General features: G+C 37.5%; 1 protein-coding gene across 3 annotated transcripts; it reads right to left on the bottom strand.

Moving 5' to 3' along the window:
- Positions 1-437: 437 nt before the first annotated feature.
- CD47 (CD47 molecule) lies at positions 438-18,998 on the bottom strand. 3 transcript variants are annotated; one of them, XM_010567316.1, is made up of 11 exons: positions 18,653-18,998; positions 17,242-17,289; positions 14,353-14,442; positions 10,996-11,097; positions 10,519-10,611; positions 9,876-9,971; positions 7,988-8,080; positions 6,506-6,537; positions 4,246-4,270; positions 3,563-3,590; positions 438-926 (listed from the first exon to the last, which is right to left on the bottom strand). In XM_010567316.1, the coding sequence occupies exons 1-10, from the start codon at positions 18,888-18,890 to the stop codon at positions 3,565-3,567; spliced, it is 843 nt and encodes a 280-aa protein (XP_010565618.1). In that variant the 5' UTR covers positions 18,891-18,998; the 3' UTR covers positions 438-926; positions 3,563-3,564. The 3 variants fall into 3 exon arrangements, with proteins under 3 accessions (XP_010565618.1, XP_010565616.1, XP_010565617.1); XM_010567315.1 differs by lacking the exon at positions 4,246-4,270 and having other exon boundaries at positions 839-926; positions 18,653-18,983; XM_010567314.1 differs by lacking the exons at positions 3,563-3,590; positions 4,246-4,270 and having other exon boundaries at positions 808-926; positions 18,653-18,983.
- Between the last annotated feature and the right edge of the window lie 1,335 nt (positions 18,999-20,333).

The following is a 20,333-nucleotide window of genomic DNA, read 5'->3' as shown; positions in this document are numbered from 1 at the left end:
CTTCCATTCAAGAAAACAGATTTTAAAACTCTGTCAAAAATACACTAAATAGGACAGCTCCTATTTTTATGAAGCATCCATGAGTTTTACAAATTCACTGAGTTAAGAAAACCTGAAATTGCTTCCAGTACCACACACTGTACAACATGAACATACAAAAGAACCACATTCAGCATGAAAATTACTAGCTGCTGTGCTCCAGAATTCCAGTGCTGAATTAGGCTCCAACAGCTGAGCAGTTTCTCATCAAAGAATGCGGAAGAGGCATGGAGAGCTTGCTCACTGGACTAAAATATCAGCCACCAGAGCATACATGGCTCCTGCCCATGGAGAGGAATACTACTGTTTTGTGGAATTAGGAGAACTCGACTAATAACTCAAGGAGAGCTGGGAGTAAACTTTGTACTTATGCAACTTTGTGTATAAGCATTTTTTTTATAAAAGTTTCGCTGAATGTCAGAAAAGATGTATTTGTACAATCTCTACTTCCTGCTTGTATCATAGACATATGACCATACCTTGCCCATGCACACAAATAAAGAAAACAAGTCTGAATGGTATTGCAATCTTTGGGCTGAGCAGGCCCATTATCGAAGCAGTGACTAATGATAGTTTTTGAAAATAATACCACTAAGGATTACTGCAGGGAGACCCTGTAGTGGGCAAACAGTGCTTTTCATATTCTCACCCTCAACCATCCCATATATACCATAACAGAAGAAAATAAAGATCACATGTGGGCAAACACACATGTTCCTCGCTACAGCTGCTGTGACTATAAAATTACATCATTTATATCAAAAGCACTTTTGCCACACATGCAAAACAACTAGTTTCCTGAATTTCTTCTCGTCGAGTAGTGCATCTTCAAGGCCACGGTGTATCAACAACGGTGTACTTTTCACACATCACATAGCTCTGCAGGTCTGGGAATTATAAAAAAAAAAAAAGAAAAAGAAAAAGAAGAGAAGATCGTGGGAAGAGCAGCCTACCTAAGTTACAGCTTAAAAAAATGACTTTTTTTTTTTTATTTCAAACTTTGAAAGCACGCTTAGTGCTGAAGTAATGGAAAAGAGCAGTACTAGCAGCAAGCGATGTTTCAGCCTCTCCACAGTGTCCAGAAAAGTGGACACTGTCTTCAAGCTACAGCTCATGAATTGGAATAAGCTGTAGCAGCTCCCAGACTTAGCTGTCTGACCCATCCTGCCTTTAGTTCTAATGCTGGTTTACTTTCACATGCTACGTTGTAAGCTGGTGTGCTTCAGCCTGACTCATCCCCCCTTCAGTGTGTGTATGAACTTTCAAGGTGCTTTGGGTTTGTGTGGCAGGGTTTTGGTAGCAGGGGATGGGCTGCAGGGGTGGCTGCTATGAGAAGCTGCTAGAAGCTTCCCCAGCTCCAATCTGGACCTGCCTCTAGCCAAGGCTGACCCCCATCAGCGATGCTGGTTGTGCCTCTGTGATGACATATTTAAGATAAGGTAGAAAGCAGGTAGAGCTCAAATGGTTCCTGCCTCCAGCTTGCGAGTCAGAGCCCTTGCTTTCGATCTGTAAAACCTTCTGTTATTTTTAGGAGCCATCTTTCAGGGCAGAAAAAGCAGACAGACTTCTAACCCTACCCTAAAAGTCAAAATGAAATGGGTAATTAGCAGTTTCTGTGCTTTTGGAAGCTCTACCTCAGCACTAGAAGAGGCAGGTTTTTATAAGCCTAAATGAGACCCAAGGAAACAGTCAACTTATTTAAAACTGGATCTCGAAGCAAAACTCTTGCTGGTTCTTCAGCAGTATGTGGTAACTGTATTGATCCCATCCTTATCTCCCTTCTGGTCGGTTCTGAATGCAACAGACTGGCAAATATCTGGTTGTTTCCTGATCTCAAACCACTGCCTTTGAAGAACAAGCAACAGCCACTTCTGAAGCAGGACCTACCTTCCACTCCTCCTACTTCAGATTATACTAAGTGGTGTACATTTTATCAATGCGTTTAGGAGACACCAATGCAGTTGTCCTTTGTACTGCCAAAGTGCTTGTGTTCCTATTGGTTTAGAAAATAATCCTTTGGCATATCTGGATGAATCATGCAGTAGTCTTAAGTAACATAAACCTAGCAGTACATGGTATTTGTAAGGAAGCCTGTTTTTAAAACCAGCTGATACACCTTCTTCCAATCAGGGCCAACTAGTACCTCATTTATTGTCACATTGTCAATTCATGCCTTCTAGAAGTGGCATGATATAAAGATATTTCAAGTAAACTAACAGATTTAGAGTGACCTTACTCTTAATCCTGACTAGCAAAATGTTGTCATTTGATGCAGGAGTACTGGGCTAAGGGTCTAGTGACACCTCATGACAAGCTTGCTCAGCTTCCAGGAAGAAACTAAGTACCAATAGCATCAAACAAGTGCTCTTTTATCCTACTCCCATGAAAAGGAAGTACAGCTTCTGAACAGAAAACAATCAGTAAAAGGCTTTTTTCATTTTCAAACCTGAGCATCTAATCTAAAATACAAGCTCTTCACTGAGAGCAATCTGGCCAGGCAAACTCTGTTACTCTTCTGACGGATATGAGCTGCAGGAACCAAGAATCTTCACAAACTTAGCTACCTGCTTTAGGTACCAGTTTGGGAATTTTGGGCCAAGTTAATACAGTCTCTCTCATTTCATGGCTTATTATAAATCAAGAGGAGTCTATTTACATGTAGTAGGTGTTGCAATCTTACAGGCTGTTATAAAATCAAAAATGACTAATCCCAGCATTGAGGACATTTCAAATCAGAAGAGATCTTAAGTTAGGCCAGGACACTGCAACATAAATCTTTGTTTACAGTATTTGGTAGATCTTTAAACATCAAGCATAATCAATGAGCAGAAGAGGCCACAGTGCACTTTAGATCTTAAAAGTTCAAAATTCAGGTTTGTCAAAAATATGCTGAAGTTAATTAAGCAGTTCTTAAATTTATTAAGATATGTTTCAGTTCTGTTCATTTTTAAACACTACTATCTGACCCTGAAAAATAATAAATGTATGAAATCTGATTGGAATACAAACAATCTAACAAAACCCAGAGAATTTAAATAACATCTAAAGGGGTAGAGGGGGAGAGAAAGTCTACTTTTAAACCACTTTCCTGTGAACTTCCATGGGAGATCACCAATTAAATACGTAGAGAAGGCTTAGTTATATCAACAACCTCCCCTCCCCCCCAACCAAATACAACAACCCACCACCAAGGAAACAGTCCATGCATCTTAAATACTATATAAACATAAAGCAAGCATACAAGCTATTTGACTTTCCACATTTGATCAGAAACATACTATTTAATAGTTCCCTGTCACTGACTCATCCTCTTCACTGTTTAGAAATACACATTCTTCCCCTATGTATGATACAGAAATTATGTATTCTTTCTTTTCAGTGAAATGTAATTTGAATAAGAACAGCATCTGCACTGAAACCTGTCCTCCAAGTTTCATCATATTAGCACTAGGTAACTCTAAACATCAAAATCCCCAGCTACATGTTAATTAAAATAAATAACTGGACATATATTTGGACTTACCATCATTCTAACATCACTCCTTTTGCATCTTTAAAAGCCAAACAAATAGATTAGTAATGAGCAAAGCAGCAAGAAATGCTTCAGAAATAATATTCAGATTAATTCTAAAATTCCAGTTAGAACTTGCTACTAGCCAGCATGCCAATTAGTGAACAGAATAGCAGAAAAAAAAAAAAATAAAAATCAGAGTCATCCCTTTCTTACCATAGATTTCCCCCATCTTAAGCGCTACCAAAATTTCCCAACACCATGGAAGAGTTTCCCCAACCCAAAGAACTATCAAAAGAATAGAGTGCCAAGGATTGATTTTGCTATAATCCTAAGTATTTCATCAAGATAAATGCTTATGAAGAAGAATTAACAAGACCTGTCCCTCTTTTCCTCTTAAAAGTTGGACGTTTTGCAAAGCAAAGAGGGTGGATATAATATCCTGAGATACTAGATTTGTCCTAAAACAGTCAAACGATGCCACTGGCTAGCAAGCACAGTAGCGTAGAACAGGGAATCTGGAGCTGCAGGCATAATTTCATCAAGAGATCAAACTCTTACTGACTCACAGAGCCACGTAAGTTGACATACCGATCTGCCATCTCAGTGCTGTTGTACTGAGAACCAGAATTATTTTTTGACCTTTTTCCATAATTAATCCCTTAATTAGAAGATAAGCCTTGAATATCACCTACCATTTAGTGGTTCTTCTACAGCTTTCTGCAAAACATTTAAAAATACATATATGTATAAAAAGCCTTCATGTTTACTTTTGGCTCGCCACAGTTAAATTACTCTAATTGACATATACAGTAAGTAGTGATTCTACAAAAATGAAGAAAGCTGAATGTTAATAAAATTAATGACTAGAGTTCTGAAAAAAATTAAATAATCAATAACTGCATTCTCCAGCTTATGTTTTCCCCACTGTAATTTTTTCCTCAGATGAAATACCTCTAGGTGGCAGCAAAAGGCATGCAGATACTACTTTTAAGCTCTGAAACCTAACTGGTTATTTCTGTGATTTGATCAATGGTTAGTAATAAAACAGCATGACTAAAAAAAAAAAAGTAGCCAAGCAATCAAGTGTAATCTCCTCAAAAGGAAATACACCACAATTGTGCGTTTAGTCTGGTAGACAATCAGCAGAAACAACACACGCAATCTGCAGAAATGTTAAAAAAAAAATCAGTAATTGGTTAAGATGGCAGAATTCAAGATATGCACCTTTTCCCTCTCACACTCGAAAATATTAAGTATCATTTTGTAAGCGTGCCCCAGCGTCAAAATGAAGCACTTGACTGATACCGAGTTTTCCATAGTCTTTAGATCGCACAGAATCAAAGTGTATTTTCAAAATCACTTCACACCTGTATATTGCCTCAAAGTACAGCAACATATGCTTTCCTTGATGGAAACAAGCAACATACTATAAACACACTTAGTTTTTCACTAGATCTTTCTGTAACTTCTGGAAGTCATGAGCACAAATTATTGTCACCTGAATTCCTCTGTATCTAACCCTCCACTAACTGCAGCCGCAAAAACCGTTATTTTTAGTGGCCAAGATTTCCAATGACCGCTAAGTTTTAAAAATTTCTTTAGATTTCATTCCTGTCTCCAATTCAGAGAGTAACATGGTGTTCACTACTACATAACTCTGGCTATTTATTTGTCAAATCCTTGCTGCAGTGTAAAACCACCTTGTGAAGAGAACAGCTCATAAGGAGAATGGAGTTCCACAAAGGATGTTATTTAGCACATGGGTTTCTATTTCAAAGCTTATTTACAACCAAAAACTAAGTTTTAAAAAAAATATATCTCCTCTTGCCCTGTTTGCTTCCGATCTACAAGTAAACATAAGCATATCAGATAAAGGCAAGATTGCGTTTTGAAAGAAGCATATCTGTAATACTTTTTTTTTTTTTTAAAAACGCCATGCACTTATATTCCTTCCCTAAGCAACACCAATCCTCTGAAATACTATTCCTAAAAATGAAAAACAGATAAGAAAAAGCAAAGAAAAAAAAAATCTCTGTTGTCCTATATTCAGTCAGCTCTCACACCCCACTGTTAGAAACCATCTTTCTTCAACAGCTGGGTCTCAGGCTGTAGACTGAAAAGGAGAGTATTTGCCATGCTCCCCTGTTACAAGGAAATTTTACTGGTATTATACAGTTGTGCCTCTTTACTTGCTTCTGCAGAACTCCAGAAATCAGGCAGTCTGTAGTCATGGATCACCAGAAAGCACTGCGTAAGTCTATGAAAATTACTGTTTTAGGAATGATTACTCTTGAAATCAAAAAAACTGACTGAAAAACCTTCCTTAAAACAACAAAGTGCTTTTCCATTTGTTCTGTGTTACCTAAAGACAGACACTCTGCTTCCAGATGGTCTCATGAAATTAAGGGGCATTATAGGAAAGTAAGGAAAGAAAAAAAAGATCCAAGGCTATAGCATCCGTATAGCTGGGAATTCAAGAGACTATTAAAGGGGTCTGGTGTAAAAGACCATAGGAAAAGAAAAAACGAAGCCTTTGTTATAAGCCACCTAGATGAAAAAAATCAACCGTATTTTGCACTGACCTTAATGAAAAAGTATTTTTATTAAGGTGAGCAAAAGGTCTTTATAAATTCCTGTGAAAGAGTGCATTGTAAAAGAACACCAAAGTTCCCTTCACATCCACCACCTTTTTGTGACAGCCCTTGAAATTCCCATTTGGGCACAACAGTCAGAGCAGCCGCTAGGTAAGGCTGCCACTTACAGTACTGTAGACACACTCAATAGGGACAATGAAGACCACCAACTCACTCAACATTAGACATCTGTTACACAGCCAGAACTTTTGCTTGCTACCAACCTGGTCTGAATTCGAACTAGTGAAGAAAGGTTCAGTATCTCACTACAATCCCCTGAGCCATCTAGTCACCCCAAATTTATTAATTTTAAGCTTACCCCTGGACGAGGATGATCTTTCATTCTGGAACCTAAAATAATTACAAAGAAGTGACCAGGCAGATGAATAAATGTCATCGTCAACTGAATAAAAATACCTATTGATAAAACTTGGAACAGAGTATCAACACACAAAACTGAAGCTTCCCCTAACCAAAACTACTTAATATGATGATCTGCAAATTCTTAAAGCCTCAAAGCACTCCTCTGTTTAGGAATTGAATAATCTTATCAGGTACAGTGTGTGAATTGTCTCACTTACACATTCAGTTCTAAAAATGAATTACACTACACACTATTCTTTGTGCTTATTTTGGTGTGCTGGATTCTACCCCAACAGTCACATTTGACTTCTTCAGCCAGCAAAATCAAACTACAAATGCAATATTTATGCAGACCATTAGCACACAGCATTGAAGTCAATAAAAATTACTTTTGTTGTTGTTGTTGAAAGGCTTGCTTCACCTCACATTTTTGACTCATCTTCACCTATCTCAGGTATCAAATATTAGGCATTCTGCCTTAATTTCTTCTTTAATAGAAATCCTCCCTGTTTCAGGGTCTATTATTTCTGGCCACGCCCACACTCAGTGTGCATATACTAAACCTGGAAGACTGCACAGTTCAGTGCAGACCAAGGACTGCGCTGACTGTACACATAAGCTTGAGTCTGGAAGCAATATATCCTCAATTGCATGGTTCTGCGTCCAAACTAACAAGCTGTTTGAAGAGCCTTGATGCACAGCTTTAAACAAATAAAGTCACTCTGCTCTCAGACCCAAGCTGTAAAGTCCACATGATGTTATGCTGTGGTGTGCCACCATTCCAATCACACAGCATTGCTATGTTTTTTGCTTATTTAGCAGGCCTGACTGGCTTTTACACCTTTAAACCTATCTTTTTGAGATCTGGGGAACAGACCAGTTTCTGAAACAGTATTGCTATTCTTTGCTCCTAGCTTTTAAAATAAAGCACAAGCAGGATTCACTAAAATGAAAGGTGTGCATTCAAATCGTTCATATTTTAATGCACCTCCAACCAGTGGAAATCACTAGGCGTATTTTGCTTTTTTAAATTCATATTTTGTCTGCACCATCCCATAACCCACTCCATAGAATCTCTGAAATCCTTTTGCTCTCTTCGTTCTAAGCTTCAGCTAGTCAACTGTGTAAATGCAGAGCTTAAACAGCAACATCTGTCCTACAGCTGAAACACTCTTACTTAAGAAACCTGGTTGTGTCCATCTCAAGACAGTTTATTATGATAAACTGTAAATTTCTTTACTCAAGATTCCCCACAGGCTCTATGAAACAAAGCCAATATATACAGACAACTTTTCAGTGATTTTTAAACTATGTAATTGTGAAATCACACCTTATGTTCAAATAAGCTGTGTCTGCCTCTGAATAGTACAATAGAGAAAATTGCTCTCCTGAATATTTAAGTGCTAAAAAAAAAGGCAGAATATTAGGTGCTACTTACCCATAATAAATACGTAAGCCAGACTAAGCAAATGTGCAATAGCCATAATAGCTAAGCCAGCAATCACAACAGACCCATGTAATGGAGGACAGGCTGTTAAAAACACGATAAAAGAAACTGCATCACCCAACACAAGTAAAAGCACAAACTTTTATTTTTGGATGTAACTGAATACTAAAATAAATAAGCCTGATAAAAACACACATGATTAATTAATCTTTCAAAGCTATCCCAGAACTACTTCTGCATCTTTTTCTGTATAGATTCTTTAATGATACAGAGGCATTTACCGATTTTATCCTGCTTAACTGTCCTATTCTACTACAGTTTAGCTATTCTACTGGCATTCACTGCAACTGACAACATTGTTTCATTAACTGTATTTTAAATTTAAACTTGTATCTTCAATCCCAATTGTTTTGAACTATAATTGCATTAGACCACAGAATACAATACTGTTACTGATAAAACAGAGTAAAAAAAGGGAAGAAGGGAGCAGAATATGAGGGTAGTTCTGAGGCAAATCCGCCAGAGATAACAGGAATGCTCCATGTTTACAGGGATATCACAGAGCGGGAACAGGCTATTACAACCTAACCACAGTTCACTACAGAAACTCCTTGTTGTCTGATTCTTGTTTCCACGGATTTGAAGTCATTGCAACTGTCTGTGAGCTCAACCTAGGATGAGCTATTTCTACTGACACTTAAGGGTCATTGAGCTAAACTTCCAGAGATACAGATAACATCTACCTTATGTGACCTGTGCAAAGGTCACCCTGAAAAACTAGGGAGCCTTTCATTTGAGAACGTTATAAAAACATGCTCCATTTTGCATTACTCTAGAGGATTAATGCTTTACCAGAAGTCTCCCACCAGTTTATTTTACTATTACATTTGACAACACTTAGGTGCCCCTTAGAAATACTTCTGTAAATACTAAACAATAAGCATAAAACTCAAATCACTGAAGGTCTGTCATTTCACTCAGATTAGACAAACCTTTAGAAACCACTTCAAGGAGAAACAGTTTTTCTTAAATCCCCAACCAAATAAACGATTAAAATTAAGACTGTCTCTATGAAACAATAAATCAGGGGTATAAAGTGCTTCTAATGAACACAAGTATGTATTCTACTACTAAATATACTGCCAAGGATGCCTAGTCCTAAATTCACCCTTTTCTCTGCTGTGGGGTTTTCTAGTGGGTGGAGGGGAAGGCAAGCAGAGGACAAAGGGAGGGTTAGAGGCAGGGATAAGGGGTATCACTGTGCGTAGTGTTTAGTTGGTGTTCCCTGACAACACTGACTGTTTCTCAGTGCTGAAACAGAATGCCAGCCACAACCAGACTTAAAACAGTCCAAGAACATGTCAACTTTACTGTCTCCGTGTTTGCCTTCTTAGGCTGTTTCAATGGTATTTGTTTCTCAGCAACTTGGTTATCAGTTGCATCCAAGTGGAGATTAACAAAGAATTTCTGATTTATTCATTGAACATGAAAAAATTATTATGACTCTTAGTTTCTAAATACCCTAGGCCTCAGTAAGAACAACAATAATAAAGGTCAGTGTTGGTTTTAGGTGACTCTTTAGAGCACTAACTGTTGCAAAATTAAAACAATTTTTTTTTTTTTTTTAAGCAACTGTTCATAGAACACATGCTGGATATAGTCATACTAATGAAAATGATATGTAATACTGCCTTTGGGCTATTCTTCTTTCACCAGATAAAAGAGCATTAACACAGTAGTCCTAAAGTACATTTACAGAAGTTATTTGCTAACACTCAACGTAGTGAAGCCACTTTCACAGCATTTTAGTGTTACAAAACAAACAAACATCAGGTCCTGACAAAAGTAAAGACACTTTTACAGAAGATAAATTGCTTACCTGAGACACACAGTGCAAAACCAACCACAGCAATTACATAACCAAGAATTTGCAAACCTATCAGAGCAAATGTTGCTTGCTGTAGACTCTCGAAAACTGGGAAAGACAGAAAGAGAAACAAAATTGTAGTTTTTAAAGTTTAACTACAGAGACACAAAAGCTAGATCATTCACATAAAGCTAGAAATCAGATTCTCCTGAATTCCAAGCTCAGCCAGCCAGTGTGATATCAAAACTCACAAGTGACTGCAAGTCATTCAGGGCTCTTGTATGTATACACACACAAAAAAAATTTATGTACATAAATAAAATTATAAATAAACCATGAGTAGAAAAAAATGAAACACACACATTCTGAGAGTTATTTATTCATCCAGTTCCAAGACCCAAGAAGAAAGAGCAGGAATCACTCGGACATCCTACCCTATATCTTGTTTTTCAAGCAGGTAACTTCTTCTCTGAAGCAACTTAGCCAAACACACACAGGTTAAACATTTTGTTTTGAGATACTAAGAAGGTCAGGAAGCCAGGGCCCTATCATAGCACCTATTTATAAAAATGAAAACAGTATATAGATTATGGGGGGGTGGAGCTCAGTTTTTCTATCAGTGTGTTCTCAAGCTAGTGAAGAAATAAATACTCACCAACTCCAAACATTAAGTATTGAAGTGGTACCAAAATCACAGCAGGGACTACGATTAGGCCAAGACCAGCTTGATTCTGTGCAGTATAGCCACCTGCAAACATTTGTATGGAAATTAGTAAAACAGAAATCCTTGACTGGAACAAAGCAACAAAAGTAAATTATTAGTTATCACCAAGCTTTTATGGTCCAGAAAAAATCCCACTGAAGCACCAGAAGTCACTCCCTAGCCCCTAATATTCATCCAAGGTAGCAGGACAGAAAATAGAAATAAATTTGGAGTCTGTATCTCCCTATGATCATCTGTAGGCCTGACAACCACAATGCTGTTTCTGTTGTATTCTGCAATTTCTTTTTTCCATTTTAAAATTAGCAGATGGCAATTAATAGGGGGTACTAACTTCAATACTACTGCATGGAAGAGATTCATTTGTGCTCTTATTCCCTTAAACTAGGAAGGCAATTTTAATACACTTACCTTGGACAAAAAGAACAGTGCCTACAACAGCAGCAACTGTGAAGATGAAACTTGCTACAAGAATGCCTGTTTTCTTCTGAGGTACAATTTCATATTTTAATGCTTAAATACAAAACAAAGAGAGACAGAGAGGAAAACAATCAGACATACAGATTCTTTCACTAAAATACACAGATTTTATGATTAGGACTGTTGTCCTAAACGAAGGAACAAACTACTAAAAATTTAGAACTATGTATACTACCAAGATTTTGGTTGTTTTCATTGTTTGACATGGTTAATATAGCTTACTCAAAAAAATGAAACCTGGCATTCTAGTCAAAATTCTTAATTCCACCTTCTACACATTTCAGGTGATATGTTATCAAAATTACTTTGGGACACAGTACACGTTAATTCAAGTGGATGCACTACTGACATTTAAATAACATTACAGTGAATTTGTTACCCAGGTGAGTGTCAGACAGGGATTTAGAAATCCCAGGTTTAATTCTCTTCTCCATGACACTGTGTGAGCTCAGATGTATCACCTCCATCCCCAAGGGAATAGGGTGATGTTCCCATCTCACCAGAATGCTTTGAGGATGAGTGGATAAGGGATGACCTGCATGTTCAGATGCCACAGACAAGACTAATTTTCAGTAAAACTGCACTGCTAAATAGTTGCCATCTCAGAAACGGTTGATTCCAGTGGAGGGTTTCAAAGCAACAGCACTTTAGTAGTCTTTGGAAAAGAAGGAACAATACAAATACAACGTCATAATAAGCTGTGTTTGTTACTGCCTTATACACTGCTAAAACTAAGACACAAAAAAAGGCAGCTCTTGCTCCAAGCTTGAAAATTCATATACCAACAACCTTGGTATATGTTGAAATTGGTAATCACAAACAGAGAACAAACAAATACTGTAAGTAACTTCAAAAAGAAGAACAAGGAGCATGTACAGAACTAACATCCCGCTTACATGCACTGCATTAGCACACCAAAAAAAATCATGAGAATACAGTAAATATTCTACAAGGTATGTATGACAAAATCTTTAATAGTACCTTATCTATGGAAGGGTTACAGAATACCTTCTCTCATAATTAAAACTCTATCTTTCATTATATTCACATTGCCTAACACAACAGGACCTCAGTCATACTCTCAAGTACTACTGTCATTTAAACCAAAAACTTATTTGGAATAGTAGTAATAGTAAAAACTTCCTGCATATCTGTAGTGGAAATTCATATATTTTTCACATTGTAAGTATGCTAAATAAGGAAAGCAAGACACAAACGCAAAAATAAGCAACTGATACACTATACTTAAATCCTAAAAGCCAATCCTGTAAGAAAAAAACACCCTACCCCAAACCAAGAAAAAAAAAGCAAACAAAAAAACACACAAACAACCCTCCACCCCCCAAAAAACCAAACCCACCACCCTCCCATAAAACACAAAACCAAGAAAACATATAGTGCCAAGTGTTACACAGAAAAATCAAGCCCAGTTTAACAAACTATTTGAAGGTATACTGCAGCATTGTGGGATTCACAGGTTAACTAAACCAGTGCAAATTAAAGGAAAAAAAACCCAAACAACAAAAACAGTAAGTACACCCACATTTATTAAGTTAGAGGTAGCACAATTACTTTTCCCCACAGAGGTCACAGACCTCACAATAAAGTGCGGAGATGCAAAAAAATCCAAGCAGGCTCGACTTACTCCTGTAAAATGACAGTGCTTCTCCATGGATGTATCCATGCCTATTTCAGGACAATTATTACTTTCCTATCAAAACGCTAAAAATGTTAAAAAAGTTCTGCTACAAATGCAAGGCAATGACAATTCCTGGACACATCAGACTCCTAAACCATTATAAACAATAATGAAAATCAGGAATCTAACAGTATGGAAATAAAATAATTAAAAATATATGTATTAGTTTTCAACCTCTGACCTCGGCTGGACCTTTGAAGAGTCACGTACCATTTTCCGAGGTTCATGAAAAAGTAATAAGAAAAATATATAGAGATGGTTGAATATGTATGTGATTATTATAAATCACTCTGAGTGCGATTTCTTTCCATTTCTTACGGACTCGACTCTTAAGCAGAATTTTTTTTTTTTTTTAATTTTTTAGAAGTCTACAAATTGAAAAAGGCTGAAAAAAACTCAAAGACTGATGTAACAAATTCCACCACAGGGAACCTTCTGAAAGACTAGGACATAAAACACACTCTACATTGCATAGATGTTAGACACCAGTGTATAAAGAACATCTAAGGGTGTCTGACACCGGTAAACGTATTGCCTCTAAAAACATTTAACAGAATAATTGACGTCAGTGTTAAATTCTAATTCAGCCAGTGCTAAAAGACCAATGAAGAATTTTACATTAAGAGAGCACCATCCTTCTCTAATATTGATTTTGTGACCATAAAATGAAACATCTTTCTCTTTCTAATGATTCAATAATGTCATGGCAAACCAACAGTGAAGAAAAGCTTCCTTGTTCTAACCAATGACAGCAGACATTATCAATTATACCCCACAAAAATTACACACATGCAAAAAAGCTCATCATTTGCAACAATACTGGCAGCAGAAACATCACCACATGGTAGACTAGCTGTTAACACAGACCCTTTAGGCTGCACATCATACCTTTGTCCATGAAGAAATACAGCTGCTAAAAATCTTAACCCCAGAAAGCAACCCCTGGCCTCCAAGCAAATAGAGCAGACTGGCCCAGATCCTACTGCTTAGGGCTAAACCCCCTATGACAGCGTGCCTGCATTTACACTGCATGACTGTAGCATTATATGGCACACTGAAGCCCCAAAACACGCATCTTTTTGATGAGGTCATGTTTTCAGTTCAAAGGTCCCAAACTCTGCAAATGCTACGGCAGACTAGTGTTTTCGTAGCTGGATGCCAAAAATGTGTATGTCCTGAAAGAGTGCAGGGCTCACTGAAAAGGAAATGGAAGACGATGCAGCGCAGAAGAGCGTAGCTTGTTGTGCTCTTATTGACCAAGCCTGTAAATAACAGTGCTTATTAGGAACTATCTTGAGAACTATATAGGAGTTAACTCTCTCCTGGTGGTAACTGTTCATGCCAAAAGCAAGCCCAGAAACAAAAGTATGTAACAGCGTGGATGATCAGGAGAGGATTCCAGAGCAAACCAAACACCAAGTTAGTTGACAAAGCAGATGTACCACCTCTCTGTGTATTATCTGGATCAATTCTACCACACATCTTTTAGATATAAGGACCATCTTTCATCTTACACAGATGCCTTTGCGCACACAAGTGATTTTTAGAACAAATCAATAATTACAAAGAGTTAAAGAGTCAATACTTACCAATAACACTTAACTGAGCCGAACACAAAATAATAACTAAGAACAGCAACGCTATGATGATAGCCCTTTCCACTAGAAGAAACCATGATCCTAGAGAATAAACAAAGAAAAATGGCAGAAAGAAAACAAAAACTGAGGTTATTAGCTTTACATTTATTGCTCCTTTTAGACTATGCTCTAGATTACTCAATACTGTATGTAATAGTTAACATTAAGAGTATAATAGGTTAAGAAAACTATGATTTATACCTATGTATTTTTCACTCTGATCTTATATGTGACAATCTTTTTTCAGTATTTCTAGTTACCCTAACATTTTCCAAACTGGAGGTCTTAACCTCCACTGGAGCAGAGGATATGTTTACGCTATTGTCTGATAGTACAAGCTAGTTAGCTTGTGGAACTACAAACAGCACAGTAGATCAGAAAAACAGTGTATTTAGGCTAAGCAGGAAAGACAGGAAAAGTTCAATTTAGTGCCTCCCCAGCTATCCTATTCTACCTCCAACTGCTGTGATCCCTGAAGAAATCCAGATGTGTGATAAGGAATACAGGAACTAACTTAAATGAGAAGGAAACAGTACTTTGTTAATTTCAGAAATGACACATTTTCCTTTAGGTCTTCCCACCATCATCCATTTAGCCTTTTTTCCCTGCCTGCATCTTGGATGCCTTAGGCTGTTCAGTCACTCGTGCTGTAAGACCATGTAAGCCACCTTCCAACATAAAATTCTGAAAATATCTCCACTGAACTAGAAAATGCAGTTGATTCTTGCATCTCTGCTTGTAACTTCATTTAGACTCGCTCAGTGGAATCCAAAGCCTCCATTTCTTACATTATACTTGCCACCATCCCTCTGCTCGCACGCTTGCTTCCAAAGAAATTTCTAATCTTCATTTAGATGCATATTCCTTGCACTTACTCTCCATATTTAAAAGCTGCATCTGCAGCTCCAGAAGCATGGAATTAAGTAGCAATACCTCACAACTTTCAAAGTCAAGTAAATGCCTTGAGGACAGTTTTAAATCCACAAATTCCCCTCTTCCCCCTCCCCTCCCTGGGCAAGGGGTGACAGAAGAAGCTACTGTGGTTATAACATAAATACAAAGGAAATCACAACATACACTTGTCCTGGTTTCGGCTAGGATAGAGTTCTTTTTCTCTAAGACTAAATTACTAAGAATAATAATTTTCTTCTTAGTAGCTGGTACAGTGTGTTTTGGATTTAGTGTGAGAATAACGTTGGTAACACCCTGATGTTTTAGCTGTTGCTAAGTAGTGCTTATCCTAAGGTGAGGATTCTTCAGTTTCCCATGCTCTGCCGGCAAGCAGGTGCACAGGAAGCTGGGAGGGAGCATGGCCAGGACAGCTGACCCAAACTAGCCAAAGGTATATTCCATACCATAGAATGTCATGCTCAGTTTATAACTGGGTGGAGTTGGCTGGGAGGGGCAGATGGCAAGCGACTGCATTGTGGATCACTTGTCTTTTTTTGGGTTTGGGTTTTTTTGTTTGAATATTCCTTTTTTAATTATTATTATTGGTGGTGGTGTTCTATTTTATTTTACTGTAGTTATTAAATTGTTATTATCTCAACCCACAAGTTTTACCTTTTTTTTTTTTTTTCCTTTCTCTGATTCTCCTCCCCATCCCACTAGGAAGGGGGAGGAGTGAGTGAGCAGTTGCGTGGTGCTTAGTTGCTGGCTGGGGGTAAACAACGACAATACTAAAGGCACAGAAATGGAGGAGTATCTGCCAGCTTCCTTATCGCCAAAATGAGCCTAAATTAATTAATTGTTTAAAGGAAGGCTTTTTGCTTCATTTGCATTTTCAAAAAAGCAACTAATATTGAACAGTAACTTCAATGCACAGTTGCCATTCTCCAGATAAGCCAAATCCTACAGGCAAATCACAGTAATGCTGTTCAATGTCACTGAGAATTATTAATGAACTGAAAGTATCTGCAAGCAGAGACTCTAAAGCAGCTTCACTTCCTCTAGCATTTCCAGATGACACTACCAGGTATTACAAATAGAAAAAAAGCAGCCATAAAGCCTGGTATCTGCTAGGACTTCAGCATGCAACATGGAACCACATACGGTCCAGTCTCAAGAGTCTGAAAACACTTCCTGTATGGAAATGCTTGCAATGCCGCTGGTACATGCAACGTGCAAATAAGGGAAACAGCTGAACACATTTTCCTGGTAACACATTTCCCTTACTCTGGTGCTTTACAGCAATAAAGTAAACTACTGGTGAAAAGTACTATTCTGAGAGCCAATATAAGGAAGTCAGTTCCAAACTAACAGGAGAGACTTCCAGACAAGGGAGAGGGAAAAAGAGGAAAGAGGGGAGGGAGAGGGAAAAAGAGGAAAAGAAAAGAAAAAGGGGAAACTTTACAGTCACTCTCCTGTGAAGATAACTGATCAGGAAAGAGTGTGCCCCAAGATGAGGGCACTGGCACAGAAATCTTGCTCACTCTGCTACCCACTTCCTAGATGAATCCAGGAACTCTGTAAAGTGAGATGGAGAATAGCTGGCTCTTATAAGACTATCTTTGGAAAAGCATCAACTGGAACATATTGGAAGTGACAGCATGAATTCATTGCTCAGAAATGACAGAGTGAAGACTGGTACAGGATTTCCATTATTCACCAACCCTTTTCAAAACCAACTTGCCACACTTTCTTCTATTAGCTTATTATCTCAAGAGTCTCTTTAGAACACTGAGGAACAAACAACAAAAAAATATGCAGAAAAATTTAAAGAGAGAACAAGTGACTGTTTTACCTTCAGCTAAGCCCTCAAACATTATGACTAAGTTTTACATTTTCTAGCATATACCCTCAAACCTAATGTGACCTCTGAACTATAAGTTCTTCACCAACCACATTTTTCCTTTGATGTTGGGGTATTTTCCTCGCCGCAACTGACAACTAGAAAATGAAATTAGAAAAATTACATCAGTTTCCTGCTTTGTAGTCTTTATACCACTTTCAAAATTCTAAACACATAGAAAGTAAAAATAAAACAGTAAAACTTGCAAATGGTACTTGATTCTATTACATCCTCCTCTTCTAGAGCTTAACACTGAATGGCAAACACAGTCCAAAAATGTTGAGTAAGGAAGAAGCTATAAGAGAAGGAAGAAAACTGCCTATACCTTTTCCCCTGTTTTTGCAGTGTTCTAAGAACCGAATGATTTTGTAGCACCCTCACTCTTTCAGCGGCTGCGCCCCTCTGAATCCATTTCAAGATCACATTGTTTTGCAGTGTATATAGTTAACTTAATAATTAGACCCAACTGTGAATTACACAGATGTCTGCAGCAGGACACAAGTAACATCTGTTTGAGCTTCATAATGTTAATGACAAATTCAAAAACTAATAGGAAAAACATTCTAGGACAATTCTACAGTGCACAGGTAAGACTCCATGTGCTACGCATATGTAACATATTCAGTGCTTCTGAGAAGCTTTCCAGAAGCAAGAAGCAAGTCTCCTGTGCAGAACAGATAAACAATACACACATACGTTCAGTGAAACTGTCCCTTCTGCAGAATACTAGACAGACTACACACGTACAGCAGATCCCATTATTCAATAGCTGAGGCGCTAGAGCACATGGGCTGCGTCTGACAAGATAAGGTAAAATGGCTCACTAAATGAGAAATTCATCACTTAGTCACCATTATTTTAAACACTGTCTTCTGAGGACAACATTTAATGCTAGATAACTGTAACAAGTTACCATCTAGTGGTAGCATTTTCAACCTCACTGGAAAACTGCATGCCTTCAGATCAAGTTTTAGAGCTCTTATACAGAACTTCCATTAGTTCTATCTGTAATTTTTCCAGCATAGCTAAAGACTGCAAGATGCAATTCTTCACAGAAAAGATCTCTGCAGTCACTGTGATGGATGTATACATCTCAGTATTACAAAGATATTAGGAATACGTTTCAGTGTGTAATGCAAAAACATGAGGATGCTGAAAATATCACCAACTATATAATCTAAAAGATGTGGGAAAGCACAGATTTTAATATATTAGACAAGTGATCTTCAGACATTATTACAGAATGAAAAAATGTGTTCAGATCTTTCCCACAGAAGCACTCCCCTATAACTTAATCCAAAATAACTCATATTAGCATTCAAGTTAGAAGGCATGGGTGCTACATTTTTTGTATTTTCAATTTAAAGTAATACATTGTCATACTCATGATTTTTCTCTTTCCCATAAGATTTTGCTTGTTTTCTCTCCCAACAGGTTCTAAAACAACGGCAGACAACTCACCTGAGTGCTTTCTAAGTTCAAATCTTGTTTCTCCTTCTCTGTTTGATTCTGTTACTTCACAACTGTAATTTCCAACATCTGCTTCTGCGCTGTTAAGCATTAGAGAGGCAATACCCTTGGGTAAATCCGCCCGAGATAACAAGTTAGCTGACGGAACCGCTGGATCTCTGAAAAACTCCTGTCTTGCTCCATCAAAAGAAAAAATTACTTTTCCTTGTTTTTTCCATGTAACAAACATGACATTTGCATCGTTCTCCTTTAGATTAGTCACATAGCAAGGTAACACGACAGTTTTATTACAGTCAGTTTTTTCAACAACATCTGTCACACTAAATATCAACTGGGCAGAACCTAGAAAGAAAAATGAAAATTAACACGTTCAGAATTATTTCTTAATATATAAGAGAAGAAAGAAAAAAGAATTACAACATGTGACTTGGGAAAACAAAGCAAACTCTCCCACGAAAACACAAAATAGAACCATGCTTTAAGGGAGTAACAAAAGAAGGAAAAAAGGCATCATTATTATTCTATCACAGCCCCTCTACACAGACTTAGCCATTCTCACATCCATTTAATGTTCGGATACCATAACATGTCATAAATTAAAAGTAATAAAACTTTGGGCTGCCACTTCCTTGAGACACTTCCCCTAAAATGCCATATGCAGAAATACTGCATTAAGGCTTGGTTTCTGCAAAGCATACACTAACATTAATCACAGGCTGTCCCACTGATGTTCATATTTTTGCTGCTGATCACACAGGTATCTTAAAACATAGGTCCAGGCATCAGCTCCACACAACTATCCTTTACAGTTCATCAAGGACACAGAGAAAAAATTCTACTTTTATACTTTTGAGAGAAGGCAGGCAGGGCAGCTTAGTCAAAGGTTTGTTATGTGTTCCTTCTTATCTCTGAAGGTGGAGCCAAATGCCCATAGGTTTAGACAGTTTCTTGCAAATTCTCTTTTCCTTTCCGATGAAGGAGGTGCACACACAATACTATATATTAAATAAGATTATTACTTACTTTGTATTTGAGTGTATACACAAGAGAATTGAAAATGGATAATTTGTAACAATAAACAACCTGTGCTGTAAATCATTGTGATTAATGCTAATAACAATTATCATTCAATGCAGGTAATGAAAAAATCACCATAACGCAGGACTATCTTATCACTGCTGGTTTTTACCATTTCCCTCCCACGTTGCACCACAGTTTTAAAACAGACAGTAGTACTGACTGACCACTGTTTCAAGAAAGACCTAAATCCTATGCTGAGATTTTATTGGAAATGAAGATCTATTCATCAGTTCCTGAGAACACCGAAAATTATAATATCAGTATTTAAATTACACCAGGAACCAGAAGAGGTTAATTAAACTAGCTTGACTGCAAAATACGAAGGCTTTGAATCTTTTATGTTCTTTATCTTTCCTTGTTTGTGTGAAATTGTAACTTAGTTTAATAGCTGTCATAATAGCCATTGCTCTCCCAAGTCCCAGTGGAATGACTCATTCAAAATGCTTGACTATATCACCTGAGGAAACCAAATATGGGAAAAGATATGTACTGTAAAACAAGACCACAACCCATAATACTGTAAGCACACAGACTTACAAACTGGAGTAGCTCCACTGACTTCAGAGGAACCACTGGTATTCACATGTATAAA

This window comes from Haliaeetus leucocephalus, unplaced genomic scaffold (assembly GCF_000737465.1).
Source record: "Haliaeetus leucocephalus isolate CR32 unplaced genomic scaffold, Haliaeetus_leucocephalus-4.0 Scaffold228, whole genome shotgun sequence".
Lineage (NCBI taxonomy): Eukaryota > Metazoa > Chordata > Aves > Accipitriformes > Accipitridae > Haliaeetus > Haliaeetus leucocephalus.
This window is presented reverse-complemented; position numbering and strand designations above follow the sequence as displayed.